At 38.7% G+C, this 19854-nt stretch overlaps 1 protein-coding gene and 1 long non-coding RNA gene across 2 annotated transcripts in view; both read right to left on the bottom strand.

The window, feature by feature from the left end:
* Nucleotides 1-11447, bottom strand: part of neb (nebulin) — a 53274-nt gene extending 41827 nt beyond the window's left edge. Inside the window, exons 1-31 of the mRNA XM_039600560.1 lie at nucleotides 11435-11447; nucleotides 10690-10797; nucleotides 10434-10541; nucleotides 10140-10244; nucleotides 9937-10041; nucleotides 9675-9779; nucleotides 7838-7942; nucleotides 7103-7207; nucleotides 6904-7011; nucleotides 6335-6451; nucleotides 5755-5856; nucleotides 5563-5670; nucleotides 5368-5472; nucleotides 5152-5250; nucleotides 4536-4640; nucleotides 4327-4434; nucleotides 4100-4213; nucleotides 3807-4004; nucleotides 3546-3653; nucleotides 3315-3413; nucleotides 3079-3183; nucleotides 2800-2907; nucleotides 2375-2686; nucleotides 2049-2255; nucleotides 1845-1949; nucleotides 1641-1748; nucleotides 1242-1553; nucleotides 905-1111; nucleotides 720-824; nucleotides 489-596; nucleotides 91-402 (exon numbers count right to left, since the gene is read on the bottom strand). Of these exons, the coding sequence (XP_039456494.1) occupies nucleotides 91-402; nucleotides 489-596; nucleotides 720-824; nucleotides 905-1111; nucleotides 1242-1553; nucleotides 1641-1748; nucleotides 1845-1949; nucleotides 2049-2255; nucleotides 2375-2686; nucleotides 2800-2907; nucleotides 3079-3183; nucleotides 3315-3413; nucleotides 3546-3653; nucleotides 3807-4004; nucleotides 4100-4213; nucleotides 4327-4434; nucleotides 4536-4640; nucleotides 5152-5250; nucleotides 5368-5472; nucleotides 5563-5670; nucleotides 5755-5856; nucleotides 6335-6451; nucleotides 6904-7011; nucleotides 7103-7207; nucleotides 7838-7942; nucleotides 9675-9779; nucleotides 9937-10041; nucleotides 10140-10244; nucleotides 10434-10541; nucleotides 10690-10740 (4044 nt within the window). The 5' untranslated portion in view covers nucleotides 10741-10797; nucleotides 11435-11447. The remainder of the gene's footprint in view (nucleotides 1-90; nucleotides 403-488; nucleotides 597-719; nucleotides 825-904; nucleotides 1112-1241; nucleotides 1554-1640; nucleotides 1749-1844; nucleotides 1950-2048; nucleotides 2256-2374; nucleotides 2687-2799; nucleotides 2908-3078; nucleotides 3184-3314; nucleotides 3414-3545; nucleotides 3654-3806; nucleotides 4005-4099; nucleotides 4214-4326; nucleotides 4435-4535; nucleotides 4641-5151; nucleotides 5251-5367; nucleotides 5473-5562; nucleotides 5671-5754; nucleotides 5857-6334; nucleotides 6452-6903; nucleotides 7012-7102; nucleotides 7208-7837; nucleotides 7943-9674; nucleotides 9780-9936; nucleotides 10042-10139; nucleotides 10245-10433; nucleotides 10542-10689; nucleotides 10798-11434) is intronic.
* Nucleotides 11448-14232: 2785 nt separating this feature from the next.
* Nucleotides 14233-15503, bottom strand: LOC120433590. Its single transcript, XR_005608643.1, has 3 exons — nucleotides 15449-15503; nucleotides 14600-14700; nucleotides 14233-14331 (listed from the first exon to the last, which is right to left on the bottom strand). It is a non-coding gene; the product is annotated as an uncharacterized LOC120433590 (long non-coding RNA).
* Between the last annotated feature and the right edge of the window lie 4351 nt (nucleotides 15504-19854).

Genomic DNA, 19854 nt, shown 5'->3' with positions numbered 1-19854 from the left:
TACAGGCCATTTAATGATCTTTTGTAATTCAAATCTGGTTTTGATTATTTAAAAAAAGAAGGCATGCATATGACTATCATTGCTACTTACATCACTTGACTGGAGGTTCATGGTTCGACACAGCCGCAGTTGCAGGTTGTCAGGGAGAAGCAAATAGCTGTGAGGGATCTTCTTGTATCCAGCCATTGTCTGAACAGCCGAAGCCTGCTTGGCATGAGCCACACTGAGCATGTCCACTGGGGTGTGATACTTCAGCTTGGCCTTGTGGTAGTCCTTCTTGTAGTTCTTGTCACTCTGCATTCTAGCCACCTCCATGTAGTGAACCAGCAGAGGATCATCCTGGAGGCTGCGGAAGCCAACATGGTGACCTCTTGCCTTCTCATAAGCCTTTTTGTACTGGACCTAAAGAAAAAAAAATAAAATGAAGAAGTGATGTGTTGATTCTTTCTTTTGTACAGTTAAATTTATTACATGCATTTATTACTTACATTGCTGGCAATATGCCTGCCGTGCTTGGCATGCAGGATGGGAATAGCATCAGGCTTCATGTCATATCCCTTGGCAATGTCTTCCACCCACTTGTGCCTGTAATGACTCTGCAAAGAAACAGCAAAGTGTTACAACAACTTTTTGCACAACTATGCTCATATACACCTTGAATTTCAGGAAACTGCTATTGCTTCGACTTGCATATTCAATTAAATAATTTGTGCTCTAACCTCGCTAATAGTCTGGGCATTAAACTTAGCCTGGAGGAACTCGGGGCAGTCAGGTGGCAGATGGTAGGTGTGCATGAACTTCTCTCCAGAAGCTTTGTATGCAGTCTAGTCAGAAGAAAGAAACAACAGTGAATTTTTAAAGAATGTCTACGTAAGTATCTTCTGTTAAGAAAAGGGATTCTTACGATGTCCATCTGTTTAGTGTTGGCCATAGCTAGAGTCATGTTCATGGCATCGGTCTTGCTTGTATATTTGAAATTACTGGGGTGCTGGCGGTAATTTCTTTCATCCAGCGCAGCTTTAGCAGTTTTGGCTTTTTCAACATCCAGAGAACCAATAGGGACCCATCCTATACCTTTAGAGTAGTTGTTGTAATCTGACTTGTAGACATTCTGTGGGTATTTAGAGAAAATCAAAATTAATCAAAGGTCATAATCAAATTTATACATATATGTAATGCTATATTTGTTGTTCCAGGATTAGACCAATATATAAAAATAATAAGATGAAAAGAATACATACGTCACTTTGAATCACCATCATGTTGCGACACAGCTGCAGGTGCATGTTGTCAGGAAGAAGCAAGAAACTGTGGGGGATCTTCTTGTATCCAGCCATAGTCTGAACAGCAGAAGCCTGCTTGGCATGAGCTACACTGAGCATGTCCACTGGGGTGTGATACTTCAGCTTGGCCTTGTGGTAGTCCTTCTTGTAGTTCTTGTCACTCTGCATCTTTGCCACTTGCATATAGTGAACCAGCAGAGGATCATCCTGGAGGCTGCGGAAGCCAACGTGATGGCCCTTTTCTTTCTCATAGGCCAGCTTATACTTGTACTGTATTAAAGAAAATGCATTATAAGTAATATTATTAAATGCATTAACATTGAAAAAAATATTAAGAAAAGCATAATTCCAGCTCACATTGCTGGCAATGTTTCTTGATGTTTTGGCTGCTACGATGGGAATGGAATCCTCTTTCACGTGATGTCCTTTGAGCAGATCTTGGCGGTGAGAATAAGTGTAATAATTCTAAACAAAAAGATAATGAGCAATATTGTTACAAAAACATTCACAATTAAATTTCTCTGTATGTTTCATATGTGCTTAAGTCAATCTGCAGCTAACCTGGCTGATGTTGGCAGCATTGTATCTGGCTTGCAGAAATTGGGGGGCATCAGGAGGGAGATGGTAAGTGTGCATGAACTTCTCTCCGCTGGCTTTGTACTCTTTCTGTGTAATTACAGTGAAGGCAAGAATTTATTTCTTCTCTGAAAAGGACTAAAGTTTACATATGTAGCATAAGTCATTATTTTGTTTTGTCCTTCTCACCACATTCATGATCTTCGCATTGGTCTTAGCCAGCTCCATGTTCATGGAGTCAGTAACACTGGTGAACTTGATGGTGTCAGGGTGCTGCCTGTACTTTTTCTCATTCAGAGCTGCTGCTGCCGTTTTGGCTTTTTCAACCTCCAGAGAACCAATTGGAACCCAGCCAATACCCTTGACCGAGGTCTCATAATCCATCTTGTAGTTGTGCTGAGAAATAGAAAAAAACCCCAGAAAAAACAAGAAACTATTGTCAGACCAAATACCATTTTTAGAGAGTCCATAAGGTTTATATTGCCATTAAGTCACAAGCATTGTTAATAACATACATCGCTGGAATTGTAGTTCATGGTGCGAGCAAGTTGCAGACCCATAGCATCGGGGAGAAGAAAGTATTTATGGTGGTGCTGCTTGTAGCCAACGTAGGTCTGCACCGCTGAAGCGTGTTTAGCGTGAGCTACACTGAGCATGTCCACTGGCGTGTGATACTTCAGCTTGGCCTTGTGGTAGTCCTTCTTGTAGTTCTTGTCACTCTGTATCTTTGCCACTTGCATGTAGTGAACCAGCAGAGGATCATCCTGGAGACTGCGGAAGCCAACATGGTGGCCTCTCGCCTTCTCATAAGCCTTTTTGTACTGGACCTAGGAGTTAAAGCACATAGAGCTTCTCTAGTTTTTTATATGTAACAATTATTTAAAAAGTGCAGCAAATTTGGTAGATAGCTTGATAAAATGCAGTCTTTCAGAAATCTTACATCACTGGCAGCATGTCTGGCAGCTTTGGCAGCAACAATAGGGATGGCATCAGGCTTCAGGTCATAACCCTTAGCAATCAGCTCCTGCCAGGCAAGCTTGTAGTAATTCTGAAATCACAAAAAACACATGAACAATGTTTTAGGTATGTATCCATTATAGCTTTACACAAACATGAACAGATGCACACACATACTGTGGTGCCATACGGTTATATCAGTTTTAAAAGTGAGTTGAAAAAATATTTTGTTCATTTTTCTTTCTTTATGTGCATTCATCACCTTGCTGATGTTGTAGGCATTGCACTTGGCCTGAAGGAACTCTGGGACATCCGGGGGCAGAGAGTACTTCTGATGGATCTCCTCTAGACCTCGCTTGTAGAACAGCTACAAAAGAATAAATGTGACAGGGCAGAAATTAAAAGAAAGTAAGAGCAAACAACAATCTTCCTAAAAGGGATCTTGGAAAAATGCAGAAGGAATTCTTTCTCCAGTATGAACAGTGACACTGGACTCACATCGCTCCTCTGAAGCTGGTTGACTTTGGCCTGCATCATGATGGGGTGGTCGTCGATAGATGTGAAGGGGATCTTGTCTGGGTGGGTTCTGTATTTTTTCTGAAGGAAAAGAGTAAATAAATATTATTATTTTAATGACCTATCAGCTCTGAAATATGCATTTTGTTATTACCATGAGAGCAGATGGAAAGAAGGGGAATGTCTGTGCATAAAGCCCCATGGCACACATACCTCATTGAGGATCTCTGCAGCTTTCTTAGCCTTTTCCACTTCCAATGAGCCATATGGGACCCATGGAGTACCTTTGGTGTAGCTGTTGTAGTCAGCCTTATACTCATTCTTTGGTGCAGAGAAACACACAAAACCAAAACAAATGTTGATGAATATTTAAGCCCACAATAGCACATCAGCACATGGTTTTATATTATGATGAAAAAAGCAAAACTTTAGCTAAACTGTGAGTTGGAGTCTCTAAAGTCTGTTTGGACTTACATCGCTCTGGATAACGTTGGCTTTCTTGGCCAGATCCAGCAGGACGCTGTCGGGTGGAAGGAAATAGTTGGTGCTGATGCTCCTGTAACCGGCCATGCTGGTAATCGCCTGGGATTTCTTAGCCAAGGTGACTGACAACATATCCAGCGGTGTATGATACTTGGTCTTTACTTTTTCATAGTCTTTTTTGTATTCACGCTGTGAAGACATTAAAAAGAGATTACTCAACTGCCCTTCTTTTTAACCCCCATAAATGAATATTTATCAAAATATGACATCAGCTAATAACTTACATCACTCTGGATTTTGGCCACATGGACAGAGTGCAGCATCTTCGGATCGTCGTTAATACTGAGGGCTCCAACCATCTTTCCCTTGTTCTTCTCATACTCCTTTTTATATTTAACCTAGTAATGAACAGAATTCATCATGGATTAGAATACATAACAGGTACTGCAGGTAATTTATCTGTTGAAGCAAAGAAATATAAATACAAAGGCTGCCACTGTAGGATACTTACATCACTGATGGCATTTGTGTGAGCACGGGCAGCAAGGATTGAGATGGTATCCCCTTTGATCTCAAACTTTTTCGCTTTGGTTTTCTCCCAATCATACTTATAGCAGTTCTGCAAGAAGAAAGTGTGCCATTCAGGAAATTGAAATCTATGAGAAATCAAAGCTGATACGAGTTAAATTTTAGAGATATGCAAATATCGCAGTTACTTACATCACTGAGGTTAAAAGCGTTAACTCTGGACTGGATGAAGAAGGGGTAGTCTGGGGGTAGACTGTTCTTCATTTTTATTTCCTCGTACTGTGCCTTGTAGTTTAACTGCAGAAGAGCAAAATGGTAATATTATTGTGTCAGTACTGCTCAGGGTATAATGTCTGATAAGCTGTTATTTGACTTTCTGTCACTGGGGGGCAGTAGTGTGCTGTCAGGGCTCAGAGATGGTGACTGTTCCTTTCTCTACCTCCCCAACCCCTGTCTGATCACAGGGTTTATTCTGGGCCAACTGAATGCTTGTTTCTATTTATACTACAGAGAAATGGCTCTCCAGTTTCCATGGCGCCCATAGAAAGACAGCTGGGCTTCATGGATGATTGAGCAAATTTAAAGGTGATCTGCATATCTAGGAGAACTGGATTGACACAAGCTGATGATTGCAAGAATTCCAGGCCATAAATGGACACCAAGAAAACATAATAGTCACATTCACAGTACTAATATATGCAGGTAGCAGGAATGTTCAGTGGGTGTTTGTGAGCTTTACTGTACCAGTTTAAATTCTAAACTTTCCTACATTAGCACCAAGAGGAAGTGGTCCGAAAAAGGTACATACGTCACTTAGCTGTTTGGCGTTGATGGCGGCTTGAACTTGAACTGGTGAATCCACCACTTGTGTAAATTTCACTGTGTCTGGATGTTGCCGGTAAACTTTCTGAAAACCAAAGGATCAAAACAAAAATAATAATTGTCCATATACATATAAGAAATCCAAAAAGAACCTGGATCCATTTTATTGCAATGAACAGTTTTATAATCAGCGACTACTCACATCGCTACATTGCTGAAGCTTCTTCACAGCTTCGTATTCAGGCGTAATTGTTTGAGGAAAGAAGCATCTAGTTTTAATGTCTTCATAATCAGCTTTATATAGTTGCTGTGAAATACAAAAAGCAAATGTTGTGTTATTAGGAAAGGCTTGATGAGGAATATATTAAGACATGCTCAAATTTTTTAATGCACAAACCTCATTTTTCATTTCCTCGACTTTCTGGCAGTGAAGCATATAAAGGTCCTCATAGCTTCCAATGTAGTGGCCCTTCACCTCATTTTCATACTTATCTTTATAATGTGCCTAAAAGAAAATCAAAACGTGTGTTAAAAGAGAAACATAAGTGGTTCATATTTAAAGAAATTTTAACTCAACGAGCTCTCTTACATCAGAGAACGACTTAAGTACTGAGTCCATCTGAAACTTGGGCGTGTCACAGTAGTTGATGCTGAAACCCCTGGATTTCTCATAGTTAGCCTTATATACTTTCTGGAAAGGAAAAGGCAAAAACAAAACAAAGTCAAACAACGATAAAAAATACATGAGCAGCTACATACATATGTGGTACAGGAAAAACTACAGGAGAGTAATTGCAAACAACAAGAAAACAAGACTGGTGACATGAATTAATCAAATACTTGTTAAGAGAACACAGCAAGTAACTCTGGAGTGATTTAATAAGTTATTAATATGATAATGTGTATAGAAGACACTATGTATTCCACTTCCACTTGGGGAGTGGGGAGGGGCTGGACTCTATCCCAACAATCACAGGGCAAGTGGCCGGGTAATTTAAGCAATAATTTAACAACAGCCACCGTAAAAGAATTTATAAAAGCAACATACTGAATTAACCCTAATTCAGTTTCTAAGATTTTATAATTTAGTTTTCCTGAAAATGCAAAATGTCTGTCTTTTGTCACAGAAGAAAAATAAACTTTCTGCACAGGTCTTTTTAGACACCTACATCACTGAGGATAGTGCCAGCATATCTGAGCTGCCTCAATAGAGGATTATCTGTGGCGGGGAGCGTGTTGTAGTCAGACTCTGCTTTTTTCTTCTCATACTCCTTCTTGTATTGGACCTAAAGACAGAAACAGATCATTGTGAGTAAAACAAAGTGTGATAATGAGGTGTGTTCACATGGTTCAAAATGATGGCGCAGTCGGTTGGCCGGCTAAGAAGTGTGTCTTTCGCATTTCTTAAAAACGATGCATGTTTCCCCTATGTGTGAACGTGTGGGTGGCTATGAGGTGCAGAGCAACTGAAAAGCTTTGTCACACAAACTTGCATATTATTACTGTGTGCTAGTAAAGCTACAGACCGAATGTGTGTGGTGACAGTAAACCAAATGTGGATCTCTCAGTCATGCAGTGTGGGCACAATACAGTGTATCCCTGCGTCAGAGTGGACTCAGTCTGTTGACTCACACACTGCTCTGAGACATGGGTCAACTCTCTGTCGTGTCTTCCACATGAGATAGGGCCTATAAAAATACTGTGTTACCTTTGTGTTTGCGCGTGTTTTCGCGCTTACCTCACTAGCGGCAATACGAGCCTTCTTGTTTGCCTCATAAGTGGGCGTTTCTGTTTGCATGAAATAAATTTGGTCTTTTGTATCCTCATAATGTTGCGTGTATCTTCTCTGAAAAAAAACACACAACAGTTATGTAGAGAAAAATGACAAAGAAAAGCAGAAATCTGAAAATTCTTTCCTTTAAATAGTGAATTCTTACGTCGCTGAGGTTCTCCATTGCCACCCTGGCAGTAGCCACGTCGAAGTAAGGAGTCTCACACCACTGACCCTTTACATTTTTATTGTAATCTTCCTTGTACTTAAGCTGTGAGGAAAAGATAGCAATTAACATAAGAAGGGGGGTTTTTTTATTAAAGGATAAATGAATAACTCTCATATGTTTATATAAACACATTAGGAATGATTGGAATTCCTGTCATTGTTAGCCTCTCCCACCCAGCTTAGTGTTGCTACTAATATCAGAGAGCAGGTGGACTGATCCCTTGCTCAGGGTTGGTTGGTGTCTGGGGGTCCTGCTTCAGTGCTTACACTGTGCAAGGCCCAGTTTTGTGACTCTAAAATAAGCAAAGATATTTATTACTCCCATGTTCAGTTAGGGGATGAACACTGTTAAGCCTAGAAAAGTTGATGAGTCTGGCAATAACAGAAACACTATACAGATAAGGTTTGACAATGGATTAAATAATTGTGAATTGGCCTCATATTGTATTTATCGTATTTTGGAATTTGGTCTAAAGTGCCCCAATCACTCCTCACTGTCTGCAGTGCATACACCTCTACTCTTATTAACCTTGCACTGAACATTGCTTTCAGTATGATTTTGTGGATTTAAATGTCGGATCTATGTATATTTATAACTTAATGAAAAGAAAAATTCATCAGTATATCTACCTCAGTAACAGTGGTTTTTGTTTGGTTTAAAATTGTTACTTACATCACTGCGCTGTTGGGACACTCTCTTGGCCAGCTCCAATTCAGGAGGATCAGGCAGGGAGGTATACTTGGCCTTGCGCTCATGGTGACCCTTCTTATAGTGAACCTGTCAATCACAACAGGAGTTAAAATTTACTAAGACGCTCAATTCGTCAACACCATTACCTGACTTTCATGCACAGTTGATGAACAGTGCACAGTAAAACGTTAAGAGATGGTAGAAACACCCTCCAACGATATTATGAGTTTTGAGTGTTTTATAGTTTGTCACCAGAGGGCGCTCTGCAACTTCCTTGTTAGCAACGTGTTTGGAACAGCACAATCACACCAACCAGCTGATCCGAGCAGAGCGTAAGGTTTTTTTTACGTGACTTTTCATGGCACTAAAATATTATTATCTTTAAACTGCAGTCACATATTATCTTAATAACAACTCATGAATAACGACACACAACGAATGCTGGAGAAATTTGTTTCCTGTGTCTGAAAGAAAAAAACTACTGGCTGATTCTTGGTGATCACCAAGTATCATCGTCACTGATAGAGGATAAGGTCAAAAAGTATCAGGCTTGATTTACGATTCTATTGTATTTTGGCAGAGGATTAGGGCCACCGAAAAAAAAGTGGAAAAACTGTACCAGAATTCTGAGACTAACAATAAAATCTCATTTGATTTGAGATTTAATATAAACTCAGAATTCTGAGACTAAAGTCAAAATTTGAGAAAAAAAAAAATACTGACTGATTTTTTTCCAAGAATTCTGATAGAAAAAGTCAGGTTGATTCTGAGATTAAATGACTTTTTAGTACGAAAATTCTGACTTTAATCTCAGAATTCTGAGAAACGTCAAAATTCTGAGATTAAATGACTTTTTTCTCAAAATTCTGACTTTAATCTCAGAATTCTGACTTTTAACTCAGAATTCTGACCTTTTTTAGAATTCTGAGATTAAAGTCAGAATTCTGACTTTTTTCCCACTTTTTTTTTTCCAGTGACCCTAATCGTCTTCCATATATCTCATATCAGTTGGGCTCTAATTGTAAAGACTTGTGCCCACTTTTTTTTTTTTTTTCGGTGGCCCTAATCCTCTTCTGTAGATTAGGGCCACAGGAGGAAAAAAAAAAAAAAATGTCCTTTTTTTCTTTTCCAGAATTGTGAGAAAAAAGTCAGAATTCTAAGATTAAAGTCAGAATTCAAAGTCAGAAAAAGGTCTGACTTTTTTCTCACAATTCTTAAAAAGAAAAAAAAAAGACGTGCCCACTTTTTTTTTTTTCCAGTGACCCTAATCCTCTTCTGTATATCTCATATCAGTTGGGCTCTAACTGTAAATTGTCCTAAATGTAAGTTAAACAGGGATATATGACAGATCCGAGTCAGCACAAACAAGTAGACACTGAGAGGAACATTTCAACAGCTTTACACACACCATACATTTTTGTAATTAACCGTGTGGTAATTGTCAATTGTCTTGTAACACTACAAGAAATAACACTAGTAACTGTCTAAAATAGAAAACTCTAGGTGGTGTAATTGTTGTATGTTATGTTGTTATAATTTGCGTAATTTTATTTGTCTGTATAAAATGTTTTTGTTCTTTCAAAAAGCAATTTAATGATGCAGAGATAGTTAAAATGTATAGATTTGAATAATTAACAACTTATAATATAATATATATTATATTATAAGACATATCAAAACAGAGGACACATTAAAGCAGAGGCTGGCTCAATACAGTGGGTTTTTTGTTGTTGTTGTTGTTTTTTGCAGATATAATAACCACAAACACACATTGAAAATCTGAATAATATGACAGATATAGATAATAAATTTTACTTACATCACTAAGGACCTCCTGAGCCTTGGCCACCCTACGGAGCTCAGGACTGTCACTGTAAGGGTAGTACATGGTCTTATCTTCATCCCAGGCCTCGGTATAAAGTTTCTGAACAAGGTGTAACGTTATCACTTACTACGTGAATATAAAACATTTTAACAGATATTATAGAATTGTTAAATTATGCAATGCAATAATGTCACTTTTGGACTTTTTTTAAATGTTGGACTTAAAAGTCAGCCCTTTAATGCTACACTGGACCTACTTTGCTGTAATTAGCAGCATTCTTCACAGCCTGAACCAGCTCAGGAGCATCAGGAGGCAGCAGGTACCTGTCCTTGGTCTCATCCCACTTCTGTCTGTACAGAACCTAGAATGGAGGAAAACAACAGCATTTGTGTTATACAACCAGCATTAACGTCATATTTATTCATTCTCTTTGTATGTTGAGAGATTTGGGTAACTTACCTTGCTGATCAGCTCAGATACATGCTTGACGTGGGCGATCTCTCTTGCTTCACCGTCGTACAAGCTGGTTGTCCGAGCTTTGTTTCCCTCCATACGGTATTTAACCTGAAGATAATGCGTGTTATCTCAAATTATTCCTCACTAAAGCAAGATCAAATCATATTTGAGACCAGAGGCTTATTTTTATGTTTTATAGTCAAATATAGATCATAGAAAATTTGTTCTGAATCTGCTTAAACGTGCCTTTCAATAACCAATAAGTGTCTTTTGTATTCATCATATCTTAAAGAGTACCTCGCTAAGCTGCTCCTGGGCCTTCCTGATACGAATCAATTCAGGCGTGTCAGTAACGATGGCAGGAGGTGTCCCTTTGGACATTTCATAAGCGTGGCGATACTTATTCTGTCAGGGACAACGGCCATAAAATTTAAGTAAGCAATTAATGTCATACAAAGCAGGAAAACAACCAACAAGTAAAAACAAGTAAAAAGTCAAATAAATGGGTATATACATGCAAATAAAAACTCTGAAACTCAAACTTGTTTCTTACATGGCTGAACTGCTCCAGCATCTTCTGGCTATGAGCCAGGTATGGAGTCATGAACTTGGAAGTATCCACCTTGACCTTCTTCCTTACTTTCCTGGTGGGCAAGCCAGACTGGGAGAGGACAGAAGAATACAATTAACAACCCAAATCTCGTTTTATTGATTATGCTAAGTGTAATTGCCAGGAAGGAAAACGACAGGGAAAGCAAAAGGACTGGTGATACTTTCAAAAAGCAGACTTTTAGAGATTTTATTACACTTTAATTCAAATGTGTCGACTGGACAATGATCTGACTTTTTCAATATGAAGCAGGATTCCCACTGCTCTAATTACTTACCTCGAGTTAGTGAAATGATTTAATCATCAATGATTTATTCTATTTGGAAGGACAATGGAGATTTTGTATACTAAGGTTACGCCTGCTGAAATGTAAATGAATGAAAGACAAACCCAAGGCAAGCAATTACACTTACATTTTAAATGACTTGCATGCAACACAACGTTGAGCAGCACATATACACAAAGGTTACACTACAATATTATATTTGTTGGCCAGCAAAGCTGCAGGAAACCAAATTACAAAAGCCATGTATTGTCTTAGTAAAAATGCTGAATCTTAACATATTTAACTTATTATTTAGCTCTAAAAACCTGCCAAGGCCAAACAAGACAGCATGCACCATAAGCCATGGGAGACAAGGGTCTCCTGCCCTGCTTGAACCGTTGTGCCTGGGAGGAGGTGTTTTACCTGTAAGAACTGAGTCTTGTGCTCAGTGACAGTCGTCGTTGAAATCTGCTCAACATATTACAAATATAGGACACACTCTGGGTTTTCAAAATTTCCAGGACAGATTATGGGAGAAACAGCAAAATATTTGTTTGGATTGAGGGTGATTTTTCCACAGCTCTGGCATTCATCAATTACTGCCACTGCCACTTTCAGCACTGCGAGAAAGAAATCACTCTACACTGTATCGTGTTAGCAGCTGTTCTAGCAAATGCCCCCAGGCAGGCTAATAAGTAGAAACAGAGAGGGTTGTCATCAGGGATTTTTGGTGTAACTTGTAACCTACTTATCACCGGTCCCCTCAAATAGAGTCACCTAAAGGAGGGGCAAAATTTCCAAAGGTGAAAATAGTATGGCTGCTGTCTAATCAAGCTGGTTTTAAACAGAGGATAAAGGAGCATTAATATTCTATGTGAGTCCGAACAGCCTGAATCTTTGATCGTCTGACCAAGTCTAAAAACACTGCATACTCACATGACAACTGTTCTATTCTTATTTGTTATTTCATACACCAATGCTTTTGTTATCAGTTGCTACAGGACACAACAGTACACAAGCTGTTTGGACAGCTTTGTGATCTCCATGGCTGTTCACACATAGGTCTTATGGGTTTAAAGGACTGATTCAGCCAAACAACAAAACAAGAAAAAAACTCAACAATTTAGCTCTAACAAAATCTATCTATACAGGATGTTTTTATTCTGTTAGCTCAGATTTTGAAATATCTCACCAAAGAGCGTTCTACCTTCAACTTAATACAATGCGGGGGTGCTGTATTTAGTTTCTGAGGCTAACATATAAATGAACTAAATAAAAGAAAAATCCCACTCACCTCAGTTAATTTAGAATTTAGAAGGTTTTCTTTTAACTTTTTGTAAATATGCAAATGTAAATTTTTAAATGTAATTTCTAGTGACGACTCAGTCACTGATAGTCTCTCACATACATCCCGATCCAGGAATAGCACTTCTAATTTCTAACTTCATGCCTTCCTTCTTCTTAGGATGAAGAGCGTTTACATAAGGTTGAACATTAAGAGACAAGAGACCTTAAAATCTAGGTTAAATGAAAGAAAAGCCAGAGCTGAGAAAGAACATCTCAATCGTTTTTATCAACATTTGTAAGCGGCTTCAGTATATGAATCTCTCAGACAGGAGAGAACCATAGGTGTAGATGAACCACTATAACTAAGCATCCCTACAGTTCAATGCAAAAACACTCCTTGTCTGCAGGCCACATTCTTCCATGCATCCACCTCCCATAAGCAAATTTCTAGCACTGTGATATTAACCTGTTCCAGCCTATCAGGGGCTGATTTACAGCACAGTGGCCCATCTAATTTTCTCCCCTCCCTTCCTCCTTCCTCCACTCTCTGCCAATGTGCTCCAGAAGTCCATTTCTAAATTTGCCTGAATGCCAGATAGACAACTGTACACTTTGCTCCTTAATGACCTGAGAATTGAAGTCATTTTTTTTTTTTAACTTCTCAGCGTTTATAATTATTATGATATAGAAACAAGTAAGAAATTTGAAAAGAAATAACTTAACTAAGGAGGTTTTCAATGTTTATGTATTATGTATTAAACTAAGCACATGTTTTATGTCTGACCTGGACAGCACTATGTTTCTCCCCATTCTGTAAATTAAATACGAAGCCGTCTTACATCTTATTGAAAACAATGCATCTTTTCTCCGCAGTACAGATGAAAGTTCTAGTGAAATCAGAGTGTATTGATTTTGTGCGTAATTATCTTTCCTACCTCCCAAACGATTTACATCTTTTCACAAAAGGTAGTAAATCTGTTTGAAACAGTTGATATGTTATATGGGAGTTAAATGGGTTTTTTTTAATGTTTGCTTGGGTTGGATATTCTGACAACCAAGAGCAGTCATTCAGACTCCCCTATAAGATATCAGCAATATTAAGTTTGAACAAATACGAGGCTAACTTTAATCCTAGTTCACCAGGAAATATGGGATTAAATGTTAGCCTTCTGCTTTCACTCTTCCATCAGACACTGTCACAGAGACACTGAACAAGACAATAATTCATATGCAAAAAGGACTCTAAAAGCAGCAAAACTGTGATGAACTCATGGGGGATGTGAGCACTCTATCTGGAGAAATATTTCACATGGGAAAATAGTAACTTCCAGAAACTGGCACACCCCCAAACTGCATGTAATCCAATCTTTGCATGTCTATCATACACAGGAGGGACACTATGGGGATTTTGGTGCCAATAGATCATTGCAAGATATGTTCCTCCTCAAGCAGTGTAGTGAAATCAAATGCTGGGATCTATGGAAAAAAGTCACTTTACATGTCAGAGTTGTATGATTACATCTGCTTTACATGTGTGGCTGTCTGGCATATGTCAAAAGCTCAAGTAAAGGTACTTGCACTTCCAAAAGGACACAAATAAAATGTGACATTATACAATTTATAGAACTTTTTCTTCATAACTGACTGTTAAGGGCAATCCAGGACTTAAAACCCATCAGAAGGAGTCCATCTGAAACAGGATATACCAGCAGTCATGTATGTCTCCCTCCATGAACTGCTGACTGTAAGGGGTATCGTCACTAACCAAACTATTCATAGGGCCTTCCACTGGACTTGCAGATCCAACACTTAAATTTATTAAATGATATCACAGCTGAAGTTCTATTATCCAGATCAAAAGCCAAAATATAAAAAATGCAACAACAGTACTTTAGGATATTTTCACATATGTGATTAAGAAGGGATCCACTTACCCTTTCCACAACCTCCTCCTCCTCCTCCTCCTCCTCATATTCTTCATATTCTTCATATTCCTCTACAATTTCCGTCATTTTGAGACGGTTTGAGAGATTCTACACAAAACACAGATCACATTTTCAGGTATGTGTTACTCTGAGGGAGTAATATATATACACATAAAAAATACACAGTGGAGTTAAACAGACAATCTTCTACGTGTTCTTTCAAAATAAAATCAAAAATTTTAAATGGGATATAATGGGACTTAGAGAAGATATCAAAGGACGGCTACACCAGGGATATTTCAACCCTCTTCTTTTTGTATATGTTATATTTATGTAAACATATATATAAACTATAACAGCAGCATACTGGCCATACCAGCAAAGGTGTCTCGCAGTAATCTCTGACAGTAAGGAAGCCTCACTTTCCATCCAACAGGGCCTCAAACTGACAGTCCAACTCTGTGATTTGCCCAATTCCTAAACAAAACAATAACACAACGTGTAAAACACCTTACAAATGATTCAATGAATAATTAAACAGGGAGTTCTGCAGAGTTTGCTGTAATAGGTGAGACACTGACTAATTTTAATAGGCATCTGATTTTGAATATGTGACTGCCACCCCTCCTCCCTTATGTGCCACAACACAGTTCAAAGAACTGTGCCTCCTGGTTGAAGGTTGGCGACAGCTGTCCAACAGCGCTCCAGCTATTTGACATGTAAGCTAATGCCACAGCCTGATTGGCTGACTCTGTTTAGCAAATGGAGATGCAATACCTTCTGAGGCTGCAGGTTAAATATAGGATTGCATACTAACTACCTTTTTTAGTACATGGATGCTCTCTCTTTGTATTAATATATCTATATTTTCTCTGCAAAAGAACTAAAGAAATCGCCAGAATCATAGAGGTAGAAGGATGAAAAAGCCGGAAAGCTTCTGAGACTTTGGAAAGAAAACAAAAAAATTCAGACTCCTGCTGAAATTTTAGATACATCCAAAGGACGGCCTTGTCTGAAGTGACTTGAAGAGTCTTGTAGTTCTGGATTGTTTGGTTACTCCTCAATGTGTAAAAGATTGTTCACACTCCTTATTCCTCAGCAGGGTATTCTTGGATCCAGATGGCAGCCGAGGATGGAAATAATGGATCTCCAAGCAGATGGAAAGCCATGCAGGGTGCAGACAACATGGATATTTGTTGTTTTTTGTATCCTTTCCTTTGCTTACCAGTTAAAGTTTATTGGTCTCCCAAGCCACCAAAGCCTCCCCAGCTTCCCTCCAGAGAAACGCTGGGCGACAGCACACAGCTGCGGTTTCTACCCAGGTTATCATGTGGCTGACACAGCCAATCACAGAGCACTGCTCTCGAGTTTCAAAATCTAAATATACCTATGTGATCCTTTCAGAAAAGAGCACCTGTTGAGGGTAATGCATCAGCGGTACAGTTATGAGGAAGGCAGTGGGCATTGGCAGTGGGGTCTCAGGAACACAAAAGTAAAGCCAGACTGTGACAGTGCTACCCAGTGCGAAGGGACTTGTGACAGGTGTAATGTTAACAAGCAGCAATTTTCTGTAAAAGAAATGGAAGTATGTATGACCAAGGCGTGAGCCGGCGAGGAGAAGGCTAGCTTAAAGCCGAGCATGGCTCTCAGTGTCAGATCTGTTGAGGTCATCCATCAGCTGATCCTGAGCTGACTACATCCTGTTAAGAATCAGGTCAACATCAAGCTGAGGATACAAACCAAGAAATGAGCATATGCCTCCAAAAAATACAAATTAAAAATGAATAGCTACTCAAAGGTGTTGCTACTACACCACCAATGATCCTTGAATAAAAAATAAGCCTCTTAGAAATTAAAATGTCTAAGAAAGTCTTAGATAATTGTACTGCAATTAGGGCTGGGAACATCTAAATAATATATTTTTTAAATTATTTTTTTTTTACATTGCAATCCTTTTAAAATACATCTTTCCTGTTTTACTGCCAGGAAAACAGTTTTAGGATTGTTAAATTCATTGTATTCCTCACTGTCACATGTTTTTTGTGCACATCAAATGAAGACATTTTCAAAACATGAACAACCATAAAAGTGCAAAATATTGCAATTCCTATTGCTGAAAATACATTTTAAACCTTGTTTGGAAGTTTGAATTAATGTTTAAACTGTAAGCTGTAATGGCCAATTCACCAGCTGCCCACTGCTTTCTATTAAGTTAAAAACACCAAGAGAAGAAATCAATATTTCTGCCATCACAGGGGCAGCTCTAGATGTCATCCTTTTTCATTCTATAAAACAGAGTAATATAGTTTAGCACCTCAAAGGTGAAGCAGCTGATACTTTTTTTTAAACAGTGAATTTCCAGGCCGGTAAAGCAGAACACTCAGGTTTCATGTGATCCACATGCAAAAAAAAAAAGCATTTTGCTATTATAAATAAATCAAGAACTATTTCTGGACCTCAACCATACAGCTGAGGTCCAGTGGAAGCTATAATTAACACAGCACGTCGCTGTAAATGTATAGAAGACCAAGAAGTACCCTGCATTTTCTGTTCAGATGATGTGCCTCTATCTCTCTGGTATTTTATATCATTACTCTCACTCACTGCGCCAGGAGCAGGGTGCTACCCGAGGACCGAAATGGACAGCAGCAGCTGAATATCTCCTCTCTCGCTCAGTGTGCCTCTCTTGAAAGTGGTGGTGACCCTCCATTCTCTTATGAACTGGATGCTTGCTGCTTGGTCCTCATTGGCAACATCACTGCAACTAAAACGAAAACAACTTATGTTTAAAAGAGTGAGCTCAGTTTTCCAGTTACCCCAAGAGGTATCTACCCATGGTATATACAGTATCTGAAGAGGACAGATAAAGATATTCTAGACCTTACATTTCAGTTCCAAGTACTGATTTTATTTATTTTATTTTGGATATTTCTTGCTTGTCCCCATAGAGTGGAATATATTGCTCCTAAGAAGAATGAAAAACAAAATATAGTCAGTGGCATCACAAAACCCAGATGGATTATTAAATATAACTTCTTATTGATTTTCTAAATCTAACAACAAACAACTGTTTTAATAGTTGCAGTTTCTTTTGGAAGCATGTGTACAATTTAAAGTTCAGATTTTATGGTGCATCGAAGATAATTATGATTCTGCCGTCCCAGTGCCAAAGACACCCAAGGAGGTGGCTATGTGATGCACAGTCATTGGAAAAAAACGACTGATGACCAGTGAAACCAGAACACAACAGCTGCAAGACAGACAGCTACAACACAAACACTGCCAAGGGTCAATGATAAACCACCAGCACCTAGGACAAGTATGAAGCCCAGTGAGGTAAGAAGCTTAAAATTAAACTAGATGGTCAGTCATAGAGGGACTTTGCCAGAAAAAAAGATGCAGGTAAAATCATAAATAATAACCTATCAAAATTTATAAATGATGATATATTTACCCTTCTTTTTTCTATTTCTATGAGACACGTGCAATAAGCTGATTGGTTCTTGTAAGCAAGAGCTGGACTGATTTAATAAATAAATATATTTTTTTGTTTTTTGATGATTGAACAGTCTATATTAGCGTCATTGTTATGAACACACTCACCAACCACCTGTTCAACTGCTCATTAACATAAATATCTAATTAGCCGTTCACATGGTAGTAACAAGTACTGAGACATATAGACATGGTAGAAATGACCTGCTGAAATGCAAAGAGAGCATCAGAATCAGGAAGAAAGGTGCCAGATAGGCTGGTCTGTGTATTTCAGAAACTGTGATCTACTGGGATTTTCCCACACAATCATTTAGGGTTCATAGAGAATGGTTCCAAAAAAAGAGAAAATATCTAATGAGCTGCAGTTTTCTGTGAAAAAATGTCTCTCTAATGCCAGACGTTAGAGAGTAATGCTCAGTCTGCTTCAAGCTGATAAAAAGGTGGTAGTACCTCAATTACTAGTCTTTATAATCAAATTATGCATAACAGCATCTCTGAACACACAGTACCTTCAAGCAGCTGGACTAAAACAGCAGAAGACTACATTGGGTGGAGCTCCTGTGAGCTAAGAACAGGAAGGGGAGGCTACAGTTCGCACAGGCTCACCAAAGCAGGACAAAAGAAGAATGGAAAAATATTTCTTAGTCTGGCAAGCCTCAATTTCTTGTGTATTAGATTAGAATTTGGTTTAAACAACATGAAAACATGTCTCCATCTTGCCTTAAATAGTTCAAGCTGACACACTTTTGGCCTCCTACCTGAGTGTTGCTGCTGACCATGTCCATCTCGATGTTTCCAGCAGGATAATGTGCCTTTTAACAAAACTCAAACTGGTTTCTTGAACATGGCAGTATGCTCACTGTACTCAAATGACCTCCACAGTCACCAGGTCTCCGTCCATTGGCGCTCCTTTGGATGTGGTGGAACTGCAGATTTGCATCATGGATGCGCAGCTGACAAATCTGCAGCAGCTGTGTGATGCTGTGATGTTAATCTTGACAAAACCTCTACGGAATATTTTCAGCACCTTGTTGAATCGATGGCACAAAGAATTAAGACAGTTATGAAGCCCTAAGGTGATCCAACCCAGTACCTGTAAAGTGTACCTAATAAAGTGTACCAGCTTTCAAACACAGTTCTGCGGGAATTGCAGTGGCTGGCACATATTCAAAATAAACTGAGGACACACTGGTCTGCTATTCTGCACTGTGTATTTATGAAATGTTTAGTGCTGTCTAGTCTATTTATTGGTATTTTGGTGAAAGGGCTTTATTCTGAGTTGACATGCCCACTACAATAAAATCAGCTTTTAATGAAACATGTACAGTCTGACAATATGAGACGCTATTAGACCAAAGTCACTACTGTGTGAGCTTTAATAACAATGACACATCTGTTGAAACATTTGCATCATTAAATAAACAAATCAGCACAGGTATGAGAAATGTGAAAGAGTATGCAAAGCACACAAGTCCATGTCTCTAAATTTTCCTAATTTTATTATATATATCCAGAGGTTAAAGCAGGACAGAACGATCCGGAATGACATTCCAGCTTTTCCGCTTAATGCATAATCAAATAGGCAAGTTAAATTTCAGTGTGCTGCAGCCTGGTGTTGTTTCCAGTTGAAGGCATGCATGGAAAATGTAGTCAATAAATTACAAACAAACATTATCCCACTGTCTTGTTGACACTGTCAACACAATACAATCCTTGTCATTCATTCAAAGTGCAGGTGAAGATAAAGTTGGGGTTGTGGAACTTCAACATATAGTGAGCATAAAGAGAGCAACTGTGCTTAAAGTCCCATCTCCCAGGGAGGAAAAAAAATAGTGACAGCCACCAGTGCTACCCTTCAACTTCCTAATAGATGTGCCTATGGTGTAAATTTGAAAATCCTATCAAAAATCAAAAAATCAAAAAAGCTGACCTCTGACCTTGAGGTCGAGGTCATTGAGATTCAAACTCACAGGGATTTTTAGTAGCTGGACCTATGGTATGAATTTCAAAATCCTATGTCGCCTCATTCTCAAGTTCTTGCATTTACAAACTTGGGTGTCCAGGCTGCCTGCCCCCCTGGCAGAGTGACAATAATACCCCATGAGCTGAGGGGTAAAAACATCTGAGAGTCAGAGA

Source organism: Oreochromis aureus, linkage group 16, assembly GCF_013358895.1.
Source record: "Oreochromis aureus strain Israel breed Guangdong linkage group 16, ZZ_aureus, whole genome shotgun sequence".
Classification (NCBI taxonomy): Eukaryota; Metazoa; Chordata; class Actinopteri; order Cichliformes; family Cichlidae; genus Oreochromis; species Oreochromis aureus.
The sequence above is the reverse complement of the archived record's forward strand: the minus strand, read 5'-3'. Positions and strand labels throughout refer to the sequence as shown.